Genomic DNA, 20,042 nt, shown 5'->3' with positions numbered 1-20,042 from the left:
TGCCTAGGTGGTGAACACTTTTTCTCTCCATGCTGCTTGCACGAGGCGAGCACTATAAAAAATTGATACCTATTTTGAGCTCTCGCATTAGAAATGAGAAAGGATTTCCAAGATGAATACATTGTCATAACTAACTTTGGAAAAAGATATTTAAAGAGTTGTGAATCTAAACTTAAAAGGTGGAAGACAAAATGACATAGAAAAAATATAACCTAGAAGCAAAATAGTGAAATACTAATGCCCTTTTCTAGGATTTTTAACAAAGTGAACCAAGGATTTTATATGGCATTTTCAAAAGAGGAAAAATACAAACTAGGTAAAATTCCATAAGAATCTGACCCAAAACCACATACCAAAAAAAGAAACTCTAATTTATCGATAGCTATAGAATAGGACTCCCAAAATGACGAGGCATAGGAAACATAAAATAAGCATCGATACAACAATTGGGTCAACGCAAACCAAGTATCCAAAATTTTCAATAATTCAAAGAAGGGAAAAAGCACACTACAGAACCAACAACCTATAAAATGCATGTAAAAAATAACAAAAATAAAAAGAAACCAAACGATGGAGCCAGCCTTGAGCAAGGCTTCGTTTTTTCTACATCACGAGAGATGACAAGTAGGGAGTCAAGCAACAATAGAACCAAGCAAGACTACAGGACTTCTCAGCCGAATGTGAGATGACAACATGTATGATACCATGGGGGCAGTTGGGAACAACAGATGGCCCGCCATACTGAGGCCATCCCGTGTGGGCGTTGTAAGAGATGACAAAAAATACACCTGAAGATTTGCCAGTTTATCTGATGGTTCTTGCCTCCGCTCGGATGGAAGGAAGAAGGGCTTTGCTCATTTGGTTTAGGCATGATCTCTCAGGACCATCCGTCCTTAATCATTTTCAGATAGAGGGAAGACGGAAGAAGTTTTTTTATCTTTGAGATTGGACGTGATTGATATGGGATGCTTGTTTAGCTCAGACATGATGGAATCAAGAGTCGTCAATGTGAGTGGTGAAATTGGTAGAATGGAAGAAAGAGATGGGCAGAAGGGAAGAGAAGCAGGCTACTAAAAAATGATGAATGTATGGATCTGTTAAATATGAACCACGCATGTCACCTTTTGCTTGGAATAATCAGGTGCGCCCATATCTAATTTTGGTTGGAACTTGGGAGGTGATCGAAGAAACAGTGGACAGAGCAAGAAAAACATTAGCAAAAAGAAGGAAATTGGAGACCAAGTTATCTAGAGCTGCTGGACAAGACAAGACAACTAGCAATGGAAGCGAAAAGTTGGAAAAACCAGTGGAAGCCTACAAACAACGTGGAAATCAAAGGACATAATCGGCAAAAATACAAAATTACCCAAAGGGCAACCAAAATGCTACAACTACAAGACCATGCGCTGAAAGTCATTTCATCTATTCAAGTGTCTAAAAAAAATAAAAATAAAAATAAAAGCCCTCCCTTTATGTATATATGTACATGGAAAATGATTATCACAGGAGACTTTGCGCAGGTTCTGTGCAGAGATATATATGTATATATATGAAATATTTTATTTTCAAGGTAATATGTAGAGCACGTTTAATAAAGTGCTTATATGACAATTGGATTTGAAAAATAAATTTTAAAATTTCTATCTTACAATTCAAAATTCATCATTTAAGTAATGTGAACATCTTTACACAGACTTAAGAATGAGAGATATTCTTTACACAGACTTAAGAATGAGAGATGAGAATATCTTAAACTTTTACCATTTTAGAAACATACTTCGTTGTTTTTCCATCTTAGTTCAGCCACTTGAAATATGGGAAGTGATTAGGATGATTGGAACAGCTAAAAATTCTAGTCATCATCTCTACACCACACAGTATACATGACTTTTTATTTTTTTTCCTAAATATGTAGTATATGGATGATGAATAAAAACATTCAATTAGTTTAATAAGAATAAAAACCAAAAATAAAAAATAAAAAAAAATTGTGGTGTATGTGATGATATGTAACAAATCTTTTGCAACAAGCAGCGTAGTCATGCTGAAAGCAATGGTCAGGTTGTCAGCTGTAAGAGTTAGGTTTTCAATGAGCAGGCATTATGGACGACTCCCAATAATGATTTTGACGCCGATCTACTCATGATCGAGGTGCCTGAACTTGTTCCTATAGCTTCCAGTTTTGGAGACGATGCTGAAAAGGTCGATGAGGCCGAGGTTTCTGAGCAAACAGTTTCCTTTTCGGTTTAAACCACCTTTCTTAAAGGTAGTGTATGTCCATTTTTTGGGACATGCTTCCCATTATCTTTAGTACTGTGGAATTTGAACGTCAAGGAGTTGGTTTCGTGGCCGTGTAAATAGCATTGACAGTGGTAAGTGTTGGGCCCAAGTACTTGAAAAGGGAACAAATAACTTGTTAATGGTAATCGGTCAGCACTTGTTCTAGATTGCAAGCAGCAGGCTACACTAAATGTTATAAACTGACTGAAAAACTACGAGACATCGGTAACATCTACAATTGTTTTCTGCAAGCAATATGAGATACATTAGAGGAGCTTTTATAACATCGCATTGAGGAATAAGGCACGCTGCCAATGCCATTCCCCAAGGATGAACAGATCGGAATGCTAACACGTGTCAATTACTAGTGGAAGCACTGCCCTAAGATTGGTGTAACCAAATTCTAAACAAATTTCCACAAGAATACAAATTTTGCGACTGCAGATACTTTCAAAGACAGTTTTGATACATACAAACGAACTTACGTATCAATGTTGATGGTTTTATACTCAAAATTCAAATTAACATTATTTTTAATAGAGTCTACTTTCTGACCAATCATATTTGATGGGTGCATGTATTGGTAAGCATAATCGCTTACAACCAGATTTTTCCTTCACAAAAACTCGTACCTTCGAGTATTATTATTATACAATGGAAACGACTTTCCATGTTGTAAAACCCAATGCGCTTAATTTAAAGACAGACTAAGAGATTTTTTTTCTCATTATAATTTGGAAAAACGAATGTTTAAAACAAAAGAAAGCAAAAGACACTAAAAATAGTGCACATTTTAATCCAAGTCTAACCTCATAAATAAAAATACAGAAAGAGCAGCTATGCGATTGAAACAAGCACAAGACTAACTGGCATTTTAATTTCGCTTTCTATGAATTTGTACAACAAAAATGAATATAACTTATAACTGCCTGAATGTAACATTCCTTTTATATTTTTTGGGCAAAAGCTTGGTACCGAGAGAACGAGAGAAAGACGATGGGATCCTTATGTAAGGATCAAGTCACTCAGATTTTTTTGTGGAAGAAACATAATCGCCAACTGTCAAGAAAAGGTGTTCCCCCAAAAACAAATCAACCGGAGGCAAATTTTCAATGCAACTGACCGTTATCTGAAGAATAAAAAGGATAAACAAAGGACCATGAGACAAATATCAAACTTGCTCAAGCATACAAGCTTTTGGAGCACATACCTTCCCATTCCCAAGTTGAAACTCCGACTTCAAAACTGAATGATCCCTTGATAGCAAGTAAGTCTGCAGACCTTGAGCAAACTTCATATTTCCTGCCAACCATTGATAAACATTCTATTAGAGAGAGAGAGAGAGAGAGAGAGGACTTCATTGGTGGAACAAACATGTATGGGCATTCCAACCTGCATATGATGCAAGAATGGCGTCTAGATTGAACACTAGCGCAGGTCTTGTTAAGCTGATAACAAATGACATGCCCGAGATCCCATGGAAAGTCTCCTCACCAATAATGATCTGAAATTTCAGCGACACATGATAAGCAAAAATATGAGTCAAACCATTGATGGGCCATCAGAAAGCAACATTGCGTTTAAAATAGACACTTCCCCACCCCATTTTTTGGTTAGCAAAAAGATTCCAAACTGTAAAAGGATTTGTATGCACTATTTAGAACTATTTATTTTCCAAGAAAAAAAAAAGATTTAATATAAATTTATGCTGATTTTGAACGCTAGTTATAGCAGATTGTCCTTCAAAAATTTGCTCCAAGCTGATGCAAAAGACATGCTGATTTTGGGAAGCTTCTATAGATTTTAATGGCCAGGGTTTCCCTGATTTCCTTGTCTCTTTTCCTATTTCTCCCATTTCTAATTAGGTGTTCCCCTTACAAATTTATTGTGTACCTGGGTTATGCCTTTTTCCTTTACAATAAAATCTTCAATTACTTGTTAAAAAAATATACTTACTGCCTGTGATGGCATCATAGTAGAAGGAAGCAATTGGGAGCCAATGGCATCTGCAATGTATGAATCCTGAACATAAAATAAACTGAGCTATAAACGAATGGCACTTCACATAAAGAGTGGTTGCATGTCAGACAGATGACAGGACACAAAAATCACTTACTAACCTAAACTGAGAGATAACTATGATTTAACAATCGTTCACATGTCGAAATTTTCAAATGCAATCAGAGCAAACAGAAACATATAATCTCTCTCTCTCCACATAATACTGGTAAAAATGGGGCAGCAAAGCCCGGAAAACGAAGGCTTTGGGAAAAAATGGTTGAAATGTGAAGAAAGAAAAGGTGGGGAGCCAACCACCTAAATGGTAACTCCTATTATTACTGAAAACCATTGAAGAGAGTCAAGAAACAGATGATACATAAATTCCCATAAGCTCGAATGCATTATTTTTGCAAGTAAATGCACATGACTTGGCATCTGGATTAGTGGAAAATCTGACACACATACCCAGTCAAAAGGGTAACTCAATCCTTCACAATTCCTGGCAACTTGATAAAGAATAATATGTCAAATTTAAACTAATATCCTCCAACAACCAATAGAGAACTTTTTGGGAAAGTCGAAAACAGAATAAAGATCACAGATTGATTAGTTTCTCTAAATCCATAAACATCTATTGCGATACTCTCCTTTAGCAGCACAATAATCAGGAGGTTAATGCTCTTTCCCCACTCCCACCCAACCTATATCAATAAAAAGTCAAGTAGAAACATTCTCATATGGATAACAATAATATTACTTGGGAACTCAAAACTCGTTCTGAGAGTGATTTATCTTCATCCAACGATTTGAAGTAAACCTCCACAATGTCAGTAGGTTCTAGGGCAGCTTTCTTCCGTAACTTCTGAATTCTATTCACAATCTGCAATTGTAAAATTTTAAAGAATTCAGTCATAATCATATGTCCCCAGTTTGGGAATACAAACTTCAATGAATACCAACTGAAAAAAAAAAAAATTAAGGAAGCCCTCAACAACAAAGAAGTCATTACAGAATAAAAGATGAATGTATTCCACATGGTAAGAAGTTGATGGAATTCTCACGATTAGAAATCATATAATGTATAACAAGCATAGTTTGCACTTCACCTCACGAGCAACACCAGCCTCAAACAATGAGATATCCGCACGCAAATCCAAAATCACCAAAACATCACCTGAAACATGGTATATAGAGTGTGTAAAACAGGAAACAGTAACAAGATAAATTATATTTGGATGTCATTTGTAATTGCTACCATCTCCTGTTGCATCAATCTCCTTATCTGTAAATCCATCAGGACATTTGAAATCCCGAATAACCTGAAAGTTACTAAGAATATGAGAATTAGCAGTATCTTAGCCCCTAAAAATCAAAATGCCACATTGTTATCTCTTTTACAAAACAGCTAAAAATTATTATAGGTACGCCCCACTACAACTAGTGTATTTTTTGAATGATGTACTAGACCAAAGTATCAAAAATCTAAAATCGGATTGTGAAGATCACATTTCTACAGTCAAAATGAAGAGATGAAAACAGTAATTCATCCAGCCTTCTGGTAAAAAATAAATAGAGAGAAACAAGTCTTCATATTAAAACTCTACAATTTTTCCTGCACTTGCCACTAAGATGATCAAACAAAAAAACACAAACTCCTTCCATGTTTGCCAAATGGGTAAGATTTTTCACATCTACAATGGAATTATTTCTACCACATTCTTGCATAAAATCAAATCAATGGGAAGGCCATGGCGGTCACTTTCAAACCCTTAAATCACTTTTTGAAGGAACATATTCATTTCCAAGGTATTATGCATGACAAATCGACGATAATTTGGTTATTCTGCCAGCTGTTCAAGACCTGGAAAAATGTATCTATGTACAAGACAACGTACACATTAAAATAAAATATCAAACATAGTTTTGCAGATGTATTGAACAGGACAGGAGATTAATTTAGTAAAAAAGACGAGCACCTTAATATCAGTCAGCTTCAAACAATGACCTGCAATAGTAACTTCGCCAGCTCTCTCAAAAGCTAAAATATCTTCCTGTGACATTCCTTTGACTTCCTTAGCAACGACTCCCATAGATTTTCCAAGCCGCTTACCTAACACACTAGAAGAAAACCACCAAATGCCATCAGGCAGAAGCATAAAACAAGATTACAAAGCTTTCTTAAAGATAAAAATAATTATAGCTTTCTTAAGGGTAATAACAGTTAAACATACCTAAAATCAGGTTCTGCACGTAAACAAGCATATTTCAAGGTATCATTGCATGGCTCAAGAGAACGTACATTGAGTTCCTCTAGCACATACTGCAATGTAAATGGAATCAACTAAGTAAAAAGGCAGCCCTGGTTGTGGAAGTTAAATAATAGATGGCCCAAAACGGGGGAAATGACAGCCCAGAGCAAACACATCAGTAAGTGAAAGTATACGACATTTCAATGTGCCTATTAGTAACAACCATACCGTGCTAACATGACAACAAGCTATTGTATATATTGAACGTGAAATGTATTAAGTAAGAAACAGTCTGGCTCAGTCACTCTCTATTATCCTATGAAGAAAAATAAAGTTTGGATGGAAGTTATGCACAGACATAACCTCAAGATTTAACCCTGGAAAAATCAGCATGTGAGTATTTTTTAATATAGAATTAACTGATCCTTTTTCTATTTAAAAAAAAAAAGTACCTAGATGAACAGCTAGTAGCATAGACCAAACCAAACAAGATAGTTGTTGAAAAATATATATAAAAAAAAAAATTATAAGTAAAAAGTCCAGGATTTATTAATGGCAAAGAAGGTTTTTTTCCCCAAGCAAATGGCAAAGTTGATCCACTGGTTATAAGGACACCTGATTGATCCTACAAGTGTGAAGAAACACATGTACACTGTAGACTAACGTTCATATACCTCTCTTAACTTTCCAGCTATATCATTGAGAAAGTCTGCATCAGGATGAACTACTACCATTTCCCTGCAGTCTCAGAAAAAAAGAAAAAGAAACACAAAATAGTGAAGAAGGCAGATATGAGAATATGAACTCGAAAGAACAAGCAAAAACATCAAAAGTGAAGCTTAACCTTAGTGGTGTTTTAAGAGGTTTGTTGTGCCGCTCACGAATGTTGCGGGCAAGATCAATAATAGTTGTCATCCTTGCAACACTTTGTTCAATTCGTTCCCCCCTCTGAGGAAAAAAAAAAAATTGAAATAGCAATTGAACAGTGTCAGAATTTGCAAAAAGTTAAAAAAATGCTCAACATCAGACATAGCTTGAACCACCAAATTAAATCAGCACAATGAACTCAATAAAAACCGAGACTAGTTAAAATTATGGCTTGGTTAGCTTGTAAGGTTGTAGCTTATTTTTTCTTCTTGATAAGTAGACTTGTTATATTCTACTTTTTTATATAGCATGTTTAAATACTGACCAGTGTCATGCAGCAATCCATACATCCTTAATGATCGTCAAGACCAAAATTAAACCCACATTATACATGGTTTGGGATAACATTATTTGTTATTTAACTGTTCTGATTTTACTCCATGACCATGGGCCTCACAGAGTCTCCAAGTTACAAGAGGTATGTTGGTCTAGCTACATTCTTTGGTGGTACATGCAGAATTAAACCAGGGATCTTGTCCTCCATGTCTTATTTATGGGGGCAAGCAATGCCATTTGGGCTACATCAGTAAAATGGTTTCTTCCCGGTCATAAAGGCAATAAAGAAGATATCTGGGAGTATGTTTAAGAAGTTGGCTAAATCTAGTAGTATGGAATTGATTGGTACTATAAATATAGATAGAATAAACATACAAGGATATGGTAGCTGTGAAAATTTCAACTAAGAAGGTCCACTTAATTGGCATACAGCTGAACAGCAAGGGTTGATAATAGTTATTAAGCTGTAAAATTAATAAGATATATTGAAATTCATCCAAAAATTAAGAAATTCACAATAACGGGACTGCATAACGGTACTTATCAAAAAAAAGGAGGGGGTGGGTGGCTGCAGAACGGTGTGTAACCAAAAATTTACGTGATACGAACATATTTGCATAGAGGACATCGAAATTGACCTTAATGTGATGGCTGGAATAACCAAAAGCAATTTTTAATCAGTTAGATAAGATCTTCATATACAGCTTTACCCTGGTTACCCGGTCAAGTATATGCAATCATAGAACACAAACTTTAAGAAATAACAAAAACAAGGAATGTATGAAAAAGGGCAACATAAGATGGAAATGGCCCTGATGAAAATCATCTATACCTTCCCTTCTTCTTGAGGAAACCGGCAATAATGAATGCTTTCCTCTGACCCATTGGAAACTTTTCGAAGATTTTGATACAGAACTTCAGTAAAAAATGGAGTAAATGGTGCCATTACTTTACATGACACCAGAAGGACCTGAAAAATAAGACAAGGGAATTTTATGACGGCCCGATAGGCATACCCCAATATCTAAGAATTGGCATGTTACAGCAAAAAATGGATTATAACCAAGCAGTACAAAAACAAAAGACTCGGATATGTAATGTAAGCAAGTCCGTACAAGAGAACTGTTTCAATAACTAATAGAGGCATAAAATGCTAGATGATTGCTCCCACATTTTTAATTGTATCAGTTTACATAGGCAAATAAGGAGTAAGACTAGAGTTTAGATACTATCCCATCCAAATCATATATTTAATAGTTATAAGAAGAGATGCAGTACAGTACACATTTATCTAGGCAACATATCATTTTTCTCTCCCTTGAAGATATAATGCGTGTGGGAGAGAATAGACTAAAAAGTGACCAATGGTTAAGGGTCCGTTTAGTAAATGAGATGAGAATTTCTCAAAACTTCCCACAATTTCTCTCCCGAACATCTCTCAAACATAAAACACTTTTTAATTTCAAATCTTCAGCTTTTTCATCTAATCATTACCTAATCATTATAACTTTCAAAAATTCAAAACAAAACACAACTTATTCAAACTTCAAAGCAAAAATAATATTAAAAAATTATATTCAAACGACTTTTCAACTTCATAATATTTTCATTCAACTTTTTTTCTCTCCTTTCCCAAAACCCAATAAAGCATTTTAACTCAAACTATTTTACTACTATTCACAGAATTATGAGATACTCCAAGTGTCCAAACCAGCCTAAGACAAATCACACCCTTATAAGTTAGAACTTATTAATGAGCAAAAAGGCATGACCCAAGTACATTGAGGGATGCAAGAGATAAACCTAATCATAAAAAGTATAAGGACCGCGAAAACCATTAAGAAACTTTTTCTTTTCACGTGAAAACCATTAAAAAACGTTTTTTTCATGATGAGGAACCCCTATAACGACCCAAGAAAAACCAAAGATATATCTAGTCCCATACTCCAAAATGACTAATCAATGATACAATTGAAACCCCTTAGAATCATTATGAAGCACAAGAACCTCTCACTTCCAACCAATGTGGGATCTCATTCACCCTTCTTATATTCACTCAGTATGGATTATCGCATTGGCTAGGGGCTATGATACCATCACCATGATCCAAGGAAAGCTCAAGCAAGATGTCAACCCATCCTCTAAAAGGACAAGTCAATTATACAATTAGAGTCCATTAGAATCATCATTATAAATGGTAAGAATTTCTCCCTTCCAAACAATGTGGGATCTCATTCACCAAAATCTCATACTCTCTCAATATGGAGTATTACAACCCCGAAGACAATGCAAAAATGTCTTTTTTTCCTCGCTAAACGTTGGACCCGTGGTGCAACGTGCCCACATCACACGGTTCAGGTAAATCATCAGGCTTCCACTAATGTACGTGGCCCATAAAAATTTGTTACACTCAAAAGTTCGTACCTTAAACCTTAAGGGAGCCATATGCTTGATGCCAAGTCCCTTACCCCTTGAGCCAACCCCTAGGGGTTAAGAAAACCATTAAAAAGAAATTAATAAAAGACAAATGTGTTGCCATCTAATGACAAAGAGATTGGAAAAAGGAAGCCTCAAGGACCTCCACAATCTTCCCTCAAACTTGAAAGCTTTTATCACTTCTCTCTCAATATATGCTCATTAATTTGTCGAAGCTAAGAGAATAACCAACATGATTATACCCTTATGTGTATCATAACATTTTGTTCTTGCTTGAAAGGTATTGTTAAATTATTATGCTAGGTATTCATGCTATATATGACCCTTAATTTAAAGCCCCTTTTATGTACCTAAGCTATTATAGCATGCAAGTTATTTAAGAATGCATGATGTATAATGAAAACTATGATGTGATGCGTTCAAAGTAGTAATGTCATTATGCCGTTCACATGTTTGATGTGAATGTCATGTTAGCTCACATTTTATTACACATGCCATAAAAAGCTTATAAGACCATACAATTAATGTGAATGAATGTTTAAGCATAAAAAGATGGTCATAAGGGATGCATAGTGCTAATGCAAAGTCATGGATTGATTCGCAAGCCACATGGAAGTACTATTAAAGGTCTGGTCCACCTGAGATAAGCTAATTTATGAGCAGTCTAGCAGTTGCCCCTGTCCGCACAGGATGTGGGATCAGCACGGAAGTAAAAGTAAAAGGTGTGGTACACCATAAAAGTAAAAGGTGTGGTACACCAAAGATAAGCTAGTAAAAGGTGTGGTACACCAAAGATAAGCTATGTTATAAGCAGTCTAGCAGTTGACCCTGTGTGCATAGAATGTGGGACCAGTGCACAACCTTGCACAAGGGTTAATGTGTATTGACCATAAAGCAAGCAAAAGACAAGTTTAGTGAAATATGCAATGAACATTCAATCTTAGCTGACATATATCTTTTCCATTACGTGATTGTTTACTACTTATTGGATATGATAAATTTGTTGTTACTTTAGTTGTGGGTCACTAATTGTCAAATATGTGAAATGTTGGTTGTTCCATAAGTTATGTATGTATAAGTACTAATGTTTTTGAAGTAAAGCCTACACTTAATTTCGTAAAACCTCCTAGTTTAGTCATTTGTCACTTTTGTATATTTTTATGGTTTTAAATGTCCAAGTGATGAGGATGATTGAAGAGTAGGCAGGCCAGACTTAGGTGGGAATTCAAACTGGGACAAGAATCCCTAGTTTGAATAATAAAATGTTTTCACAAGTGTCATGATGATATTTATTTTCAATTATCAAGACAATTTCTACGTTGTGCTTCAATTTTATGATTTTAATAAAATGAGGTAAATTTTTTTTTTTTTTATGTTGGATCTCTTAACTGAAGCAAAGCTGGGTAAGTGTAGCATTCCTAACCCTAGGGGAAAAGGGTGTTACAGAAATTACACATGCATAGAACTAAATAATAGCGATTGCCGAATAAAATAAAAGTTGTCGCAGGTACTCAACCAAACAAAAATGGTAACCAAAAAGCACAATCAAGATTAACAAAAATTGACATAGTTAGGCAGAGGTATTAAGCATGTGTTACTTCCATCATACATTGTAAAGAGTTGAGAGTGCTGTCCTACAGTCGTCTTCTCCAGTACGACCTTTAAGTCTCTTACGGTTGAACCGTACGTATATGTTTGTCAAGTTGTCAAGAAACTTCAAGAGATATGGAACCACCTATAAAGTCAATAGAGCCATTAATAGTGAATTTGGAATCGAAATGTACAATTTCATGTGGAGGGGGGAAGCAGCAGGAAGAACTAGAACAACATTGTCAGAAGGGAAATAAAACTATTTAGAACTGATACAGAAACTTTAATGCATAGTATCCAAGCATAGGCAGGTGTGTCATATGGGATGGGAAAGCATTGGTAAGTGTCAAAATCAATGCATATACTTAAATTCATAATAGTTTTAAAAACCAATGCACATTATTTTAGTTCATCAAGATGGTTTAAATGTTTATAATGTATTACTAAGAGTAGTCTAAATACAACTCAAGCTCAACCAAACCCAAATAATGTATACTTGGTAAACCCATACGTCTACAAAAAGTTACATAAAACAATAAATAGAGTTTTTAAAAAAAAAAAGGAAAAAAAAATGACAACCCAGTATAATAATTTTCCATTCAAAAAATGGTATAAAGAAAATTTTACCTACTTCAACAATTTTCTTAAATAAAAGATTCTATAAATGAAATCCGTTTGAGAGTAAATACTATGACTTTGGCCACGTCAGCTTCACTTTACAAGACAATATAATAAATCAAACCCTTTTTCCATGGCTCAGTACATAATTGTTTTTAGTAGTACTCAAAATATACATCATACAATGTCTCTCGTAATACAAATACAATAATCCACATTTTGCAAGGTAATGAGTGGTTGATATCTAACCGTGTAAAGGCGATAACCATCCATCTCTTGGCGGACAAAATAAACAAGACTCTGTGTAGCTGAGTTGATCCACTGGTCAAGCACATTAGATGAATTTTGGAGAGAGGCTTGATCAATGGGTATGAATGGTGCAAATCCCTCAACTTCAAGTCTTTTAGCATTCTGAACAAGGAATCTATATGCATTGTACCAGGGAAGAAAAACATCCCTGACCTGGGAAGAAATTAAACCATAAGAAACAGAGATGTGGATATATTAGAGTATATCAAGATAAAAATAAATGTATTAGATATCAACAAAAAATAAATAAAATTGATGATTAAAAATATTATATATATCAATAGGAGTAACTAAGTACACTGGACGTATACAAGAAAACACCTAGCCCATACCAGATATCAACAAAAATGATTGAAAATCTAATGCAAAAGTTGAATTCAAGCAATAGATGCACAATACTCACAACACCATGAACTCCTTCCTTTTTGAAACGCAAGGGCTCTGCGCGCACCACTGGGGAGTTTATGAGGTACAATCGTAATGCATCCTATACATAGCCAATGAAGATATACACCATAGTACGAGAAAGCAGTTAAAAACTCAAAGAACAAATCACGACAGGAAAACTGATGAATCATAATAAAAGGACGCTGATAGAAGGTTTTGTAAAATAACTCACAGCTCCATAATTATCAATGACTTCCAAAGGTGAAGGATAGTTTTTCAGACTTTTACTCATCTTCTTTCCATCCTCCGCCAGGACAAGTCCATTACAAATGAGATTCCTAAATGCAGGCTTTCCAAATAATGCAGTAGACAACACCATGAGAGTATAAAACCTGCAGAGTGAAAAGACAAAGACTAGATATTATCAACAATCAAGCACAGTTAAATACTAGGAAATATTGATGTTCCTCAAGTGTAGTGCAAAGAAAAAAAAAAATGTTCCACTAAGGCAGTTGAGATATTTAGTAATCATTATCAATGTATCATTACACTATCAACATAAATATCATGAGACTCGAAAGGATTTTATTATCATTTTAAAAAGCTAATGGATTACCACCATCCATAAATTATGGAAAACTGGATTCATTTACATTAAAGCAAGTGACGAAAAAATAACTGTAACTCAAATTATGATAGCACAAAAATAAAAAAACAAAAATGCAATGTGAACAGAACATATAAGGGAATGGCATTGTGAAAAAAAATAATAATAATTGAGGAATCATATTTGATTGTGAATGCAAAGTATTTATCAACAACTATGAAATCAAGGATTCAAATCCTTCTCAAATCTGGCAAATATTACAAAGCAAAAATATCTAAAAGCCAAGAAACTAACCATCCACGCGTTTGATCAAGCCCTTCAGCCACAAAGTGCCCAGGAAAGTTTTTCTCAAAGAGTTCAACATTCTCAAATGGATAATGGATATAAGCATAAGGCATGGACCCACTCTCAAACCAACAATCAAACACCTGAAAGATAACCAACAAAATTATCATTAAAACCATGAAGAAAATTAGTGGAGCACAAAAACATGTTTTTATTTATCAGGCACATGAAAAAAGGCATGTCAGAAACTTCAAGCCATCCTTAATACAATTGGAGAAATACACAATGAGATGCATAAACGATATAGCCAAAAGATACATGTAGTTCTTCCCCAATTGTTTAGAAGCCTATGCCTTTTTATTCCTCCAAAATGAGCTGCTGCACCACCCAAAGAGGGTAACTAACAGGCTTTGTCAGAAGGTACAACAAGATCTAACGTCAATGACAACAAAGACCATTATCTTCCTTCTAAAAAAACTTATGCTATAAAAGAACTGCGTGTGGACACTTGATGCTACTAAAGTCACAAAGACCTTCCAAATGAAGATAGACAGGGATTCTCCCACAATTTTTTGTCTTTCAATTCAAATCTGAATCACATATAATTATATTACTTTTGAATGAGCATATATGAGCTGAAAATCTTAAAGTGGTTACCTAAAATAGAATTGTACTATGGAAAAAACAGTTCCAAAAAAAGAAAGCCAAGACAGTCCTAGTCAACAAAGGCTATTATCTACCTCTCAGAAGAAAAAAACAAAAAACAAAATCATGCTGTGAATCAACTGGGTGTGAACGGTTGATGCCATTAAAGTGACGAAAACCTTCCAACTGAAGATAGACATCCAAATTGGAATTCTACTGTGGAAAAAAAAGTTCCAAAAAAATGAAGTCTGGGCATTCCACTGCATAGCCCTGATTCAGAAATCTTACATCAGCTATGCGTCGAAGGACACCAAATTCAGGGCCGCGACTAGAGGGAATTGTAATATGATCAATCTTATGACGATGCAGATCATCCACCTGTACAATGCAGATTACCCAAAATAAGAAAAGGCAAAGGAGAAATAATTGGCAGCAGGGAATGCTAGATGTAATGTAATGCCCCAATGGAAGGCCCAAACAACATGGCCTATACTCCAAAATGACTAGTCAATGATACAATTGGAGCTCCATTGGAACCTTATAAAGAGCAAGAACTTATCTTTTCCAAGTAATGTGGGATCCCATACACCACCTACCCTCAATTTTATCATATGATTGTGAAAAAAATATGATAAAATTGAGGGTAGGTGGTGTCTGGGATCCCACATTGCTTGGAAAGGATAAGTTCTTGCTCTTTATAAGGTTCCAATGGAGCTCTAATTGTATCATTGACTAGTCCTTTTGGAGTATAAGCCATGTGGTTTGGGCCTTCCATTAGGGCATTACATGGAATGAATGCCACAGTGGCACACAAATTGAACAGCAATAGAAAAACCAAACAGATCATGATCCTACGCTAAGGAGCACATTTCCCTTCAACACTACTGTTCTGTCCACAGCAGATTTCAAATAAAGCATAACAGTACAGCCGTCCATAGTAAACATTTACCGGGATATCATGCCCCAAACCTACTTATTCAATAAGGAGATAATGAGGGCTGTTTCTCGGCAGACAACCACTAAAATCAAAACAGGTGCTTATACAAGAACCAGAAATAGCATGCATTCTCTGACTAATTACCAGAAAAGCACAATCTGCCCTGTGACCCCACAAAAAGGGGTAAAATGAAAGAAGCAAGAAAACCCACCTTGGGAGAACAGTTGAAAACAGTGAAAGTTCTTCCAACCCACCTTAGGAAAACCATTGGAAAAGTCGAAAGCTTTCACACACTAAGCCCAACCTATCTTCACATCTCCCCCTCCGTCTGGAAAATAGATCTAACCTCATAATTCCTAACTCTTGATTAGCCTCCATCAACTAATGTGAGCCTTTTTCCATTTTCTTGGCCTCCATCAACTAAAGTTAGCCTTTTTCCTATTTCTTGTAAAGAAAATGGTGGGTGGGGGGAAGCACTACTGACTCTCAATTGTGCTCCCTAGACATCTCAGGCACAATTGAAATTCGGTACCACAACAATATTCCCCATACTATTGAGGAACAGGAGGATTATCAAATTAAATAGCCTCAAATTGGCTCCTTCCCACCAGAATCAGGCAAAGGAAATACTCTCCTCCACTTACCATATACAAAACCCATGCAATTCACAGTATCCACAGTGTGGAAGCCATTTAATGCACAAACTTTCATATTACTAAATATAAAGACAAACAATGATACTTTAAAAACGGGCACCTCAATCTCTATCTAAAAAGGGTAGATCATCTAGGCCAGTGTTTATTAAAAAAAAACGACAATTTCATAACCATGAAAATATTGGGTTTGAGTGAAATCACATACTAAGTTCAGCAACAGAATAGAAACAGCCTCTCACCCTCATGGGCGCAAGCATGCACACAACTTCAAAATGAGTAGGTCTCAAAGGATGTGTCGGTATATGTATATTCACATCTATGTGTCGAGTAAGAAGGCATTTTCATGTTCCCAAAAAGGGATAGGGTTTCCACCCTTGCATACTAGTCATGAGCAAGAGAAAGATCCCCCCCCCCCCCCCCCCCCCCCAAAAAAAAATAAATAAATAAATAAAAGAAAAAAAGCACGACAAAAGGAAGATTGAAATAAAATTCTTAGTGAAACTGTTTTTCCCAATCACTTCCAAAACCCTCTAATCAAAGTGCTTTGCACAGATTTAGCCTTTTCTGATAGTAATTCAGATGAACCAGAAGAGTCAGCTTATCCAACAAAGCAGCACGATGAAATAGTCAATTTATACTAAAGATTGGATGCATTTTTAATAAGATATTAAGATTGGATGCAATGATTTAAAAAGACAACAGAACTAATCTACATGACAAATAAAAGCTGCGAATACATAAATAGTGTTGGGGTGTGTGTGTGTGTGTGTGAGAGAGAGAGAGAGAGAGATCAAACCTTAACACCAGAAAGCTTTTCAAGTTTCTCAACGGAATCCATGACAAGTACTTCTTCACCATCCTCACTAATCCATACAGGAAGAGGAGTACCCCAAAACCTACTTCGACTAACAGCCCAATCTCTCGCATTTTCCAGCCAATTGTGGAATCGCTTTTCCTTTAGCATGAACACAAGCCGACAAAAGATGTTTTAAACAACTAAACAATCTATAACATATGGATTTCCCAAGCATCATCTATCATGCATATGATACACAACAATGATTACAGAATCACTCAGAAAGGGTAAGAAAAAGCCATACAAAAATAAAAAAGAAGTCACCAGTCTTGTTTTAAGGGGGATATCTTACCTTCACAAAATCAGGAACCCAGTAGGTCTGCTTGTTGTTTTCTAGCAATTTCTCTTTCAACTCTTCTACTTTAATGAACCTACACAAATACAGCGTAGCTCAATCAGGAAGAAAGTAAGCATTTAAAATGATGTGCACACATGCACAAATACAAAACCAACAATAAGAAAAGGGGAAAGAGGAAAATACGAAATAAAAGGAAAACATAGAGAAATTATAATGAGTATCCCTAACTGTAACAGGCAGTGAACCTGTAACAATCTACCACTCCCCAAAAGTGTCTTGAAAACAAAGATCTATGTTAGAAGGGGAACAGGGGAGTGGTTCCCATTTTTTTAGCAGCATCACAATGCATCCCAAGAAGATGGTAATAGGAAAATTGACTCCCACTTTTCCCACATAAATTGGATTATGACCAGGGTACTGAACCACTCTACTTATGAACAGCTCAAGTCGAGTTATTCATATTAGTTCAGTTTGTTTATTCAATAAGTCAAGCTAGAATAAAACTTTCAGATTATTAATTAAATGCATCCAACTTCTATAAGCATGACTCAGCTCACATGTTTATATTTTGTTAGCTTTTTTGTAGAATTTAACTTTGTAATAAGATTCTCCAGGCCACGGATTTCAGCATTCATTCCTTCCATAGTACCCTAATTCTTCATGATAAAAACCCATTTTCATGGAAGAATATATGGAGGACAAAGGTTTCCTTCAGAGCTACATTCATTGCCCAGACAGTCTCTTTAGGGAAGATTCTTACCATGAAAAACATAAAAGACACATCGCAGTGATCGATTGGTATTGTATGTCTGAGGGTGGGGAGTCCATTGATCATCTTCCAATTTATTGCGAGACAGCGAGTACAACGCGGAGTGACTTTTCAGTCAGATTGGTTTGGCATGGGTGATGCCTAGAAGAGTTGTTAAGTCTATTTTATTCCTGGAGAGGAGTAAGTGGCAGCCCAAAAATTGCAACTACGTAGAAGATGGTGCCTTTTTTTTTTTTTTTTATAAATAAACAATTTTATTGATCAAAGAATAGCAACACTTGAATTACAACTCTGATGCCCCATCTATTAGAGGCAAGAAAATCTCAAAAGGCCATGCCATTAAAATCTACAGCTATGGCCCATCTACAAAGAGTTCTAAAAAATAAAAGTTTAAGCTCCTCCAACGATCTTTCCTGGTCTTCGAAAGTCCGCTCACTACGCTCCTGCCACAAACTCCACAAAATGCAAATAGGGATCATCTTCCCATAGCTTTAATCGGTTGCCTGCCTCTTATACTTGGCCAACTAGCCAGCGCTACCTCCACAGTTTTTGGCATCACCCAAGTCATCGCCAGACAAAGAACGAGGCTTTGGGCGGTGCCTTGTGACTTCAGATCTTTCTCCAAGGAAACTGAGAATTAGACTTTGGAGTGAGGGCCTTATAGAAAGAACAAACGAAAAAAAATACCTTTTCTTGCTGGAGTCTGTAGACGTGATTTGATGAAATAGTACTCTATTATTTTATTCACAGTTTACACACAAGTGTATATATATACCCTAAATACAAGAGACCCATATACCCTTATACAAACACATTATAGACGATATATTCTAACACTCCCCCTCAAGCTGGGGCATATACATCATATAAACCCAGCTTGAAACAAATAGGTTTTAATCGACTCCAACACAAGGATTTAGTAAACACATCTGCGAGTTGATCTGCGGACTTCACGAAAGGTGTAGCAATGTCACCACTTAGTATCTTATCTCGAATGAAGTGACAATCAATCTCTATATGTTTAGTCCTCTCATGAAACACAGGGTTAGAGGCAATATGCAGTGCAGCTTGATTATCACAAAATAGCTGGAGAGGGATAGGAGCTGGAAACCCAATCTCTTGAAGAAAGTGTTGTAACCATGTCAGCTCACTAGTAGTATGTGCCATTGCCCTGTATTCAGCTTCCGCACTAGAACGAGCTACTACTGTTTGTTTCTTACTCTTCCATGTAACCAAGTTACCTCCTACAAAGGTACAATATCCCGTAGTAGATCTTCTATCTGAAGGAGATCCTGCCCAATCAGTATCTGAAAATGCTTCAACTCTAAAATGTCCATTTGGTCGATATAGTATTCCAAGACCAGGTGCTCGCTTGAGATAACGAATAATATGAGTTACAGCATCCCAATGTGAGATCCTAGGCGTTTGTAAAAATTGACTCAGTACACTTAGTGCATAAGAGATGTCTAGTCTAGTGATGGTAAGATAGTTCAATTTCCCAACAAGTCTTTGATACATACCTGGATCTCTAAACAACTCCCCTTCTTCTTTCAAGAATTTACGATTGGGATCCATATGAGTGTCAATAGGTCGTGCACCCAACATGCCGGTTTCTTCTAAAAGATCAAGTACATATTTCCTCTGAGATAGGTTGATTCCCTCTTTAGATCTATTGACTTCAATTCCAAGGAAATATCTAAGCTTGCCCAAATCTTTCGTCTGAAACTGATCATGTAAAAATTGCTTTAGTCTAATAATTCCAGCAGAGTCACTCCCAGTAATTACAATATCATCCACGTATACAACCAACAAAATGTGACCTGCATCACTATGCAAGTAAAATACCGAGTGATCTGTTTGGCATCTGTGAAGACCAAATGTCAATACAGCATCAGAGAACCTTCCAAACCATGCTC

At 35.9% G+C, this 20,042-nt stretch overlaps 1 protein-coding gene across 1 annotated transcript in view; it reads right to left on the bottom strand.

The window, feature by feature from the left end:
• Positions 1–3,013: 3,013 nt before the first annotated feature.
• LOC122314391 (isoleucine--tRNA ligase, cytoplasmic) overlaps positions 3,014–20,042 on the bottom strand; it is a 34,375-nt gene continuing 17,346 nt past the window's right edge. Inside the window, exons 9-28 of the mRNA XM_043129937.1 lie at positions 17,352–17,430; positions 17,000–17,158; positions 14,899–14,988; positions 13,975–14,108; positions 13,306–13,465; positions 13,090–13,173; positions 12,627–12,839; positions 11,779–11,904; positions 8,566–8,703; positions 7,375–7,478; positions 7,205–7,268; positions 6,513–6,601; positions 6,258–6,399; positions 5,537–5,600; positions 5,388–5,455; positions 5,039–5,161; positions 4,237–4,302; positions 3,673–3,784; positions 3,491–3,582; positions 3,014–3,409 (exon numbers count right to left, since the gene is read on the bottom strand). Coding sequence (XP_042985871.1) covers positions 3,302–3,409; positions 3,491–3,582; positions 3,673–3,784; positions 4,237–4,302; positions 5,039–5,161; positions 5,388–5,455; positions 5,537–5,600; positions 6,258–6,399; positions 6,513–6,601; positions 7,205–7,268; positions 7,375–7,478; positions 8,566–8,703; positions 11,779–11,904; positions 12,627–12,839; positions 13,090–13,173; positions 13,306–13,465; positions 13,975–14,108; positions 14,899–14,988; positions 17,000–17,158; positions 17,352–17,430 — 2,215 coding nt within the window. The 3' untranslated portion in view covers positions 3,014–3,301. The remainder of the gene's footprint in view (positions 3,410–3,490; positions 3,583–3,672; positions 3,785–4,236; positions 4,303–5,038; positions 5,162–5,387; positions 5,456–5,536; positions 5,601–6,257; positions 6,400–6,512; positions 6,602–7,204; positions 7,269–7,374; positions 7,479–8,565; positions 8,704–11,778; positions 11,905–12,626; positions 12,840–13,089; positions 13,174–13,305; positions 13,466–13,974; positions 14,109–14,898; positions 14,989–16,999; positions 17,159–17,351; positions 17,431–20,042) is intronic.

Source organism: Carya illinoinensis, chromosome 1 (assembly GCF_018687715.1).
Source record: "Carya illinoinensis cultivar Pawnee chromosome 1, C.illinoinensisPawnee_v1, whole genome shotgun sequence".
In the NCBI taxonomy this organism is placed as follows: domain Eukaryota; kingdom Viridiplantae; phylum Streptophyta; class Magnoliopsida; order Fagales; family Juglandaceae; genus Carya; species Carya illinoinensis.
The sequence above is the reverse complement of the archived record's forward strand: the minus strand, read 5'-3'. Positions and strand labels throughout refer to the sequence as shown.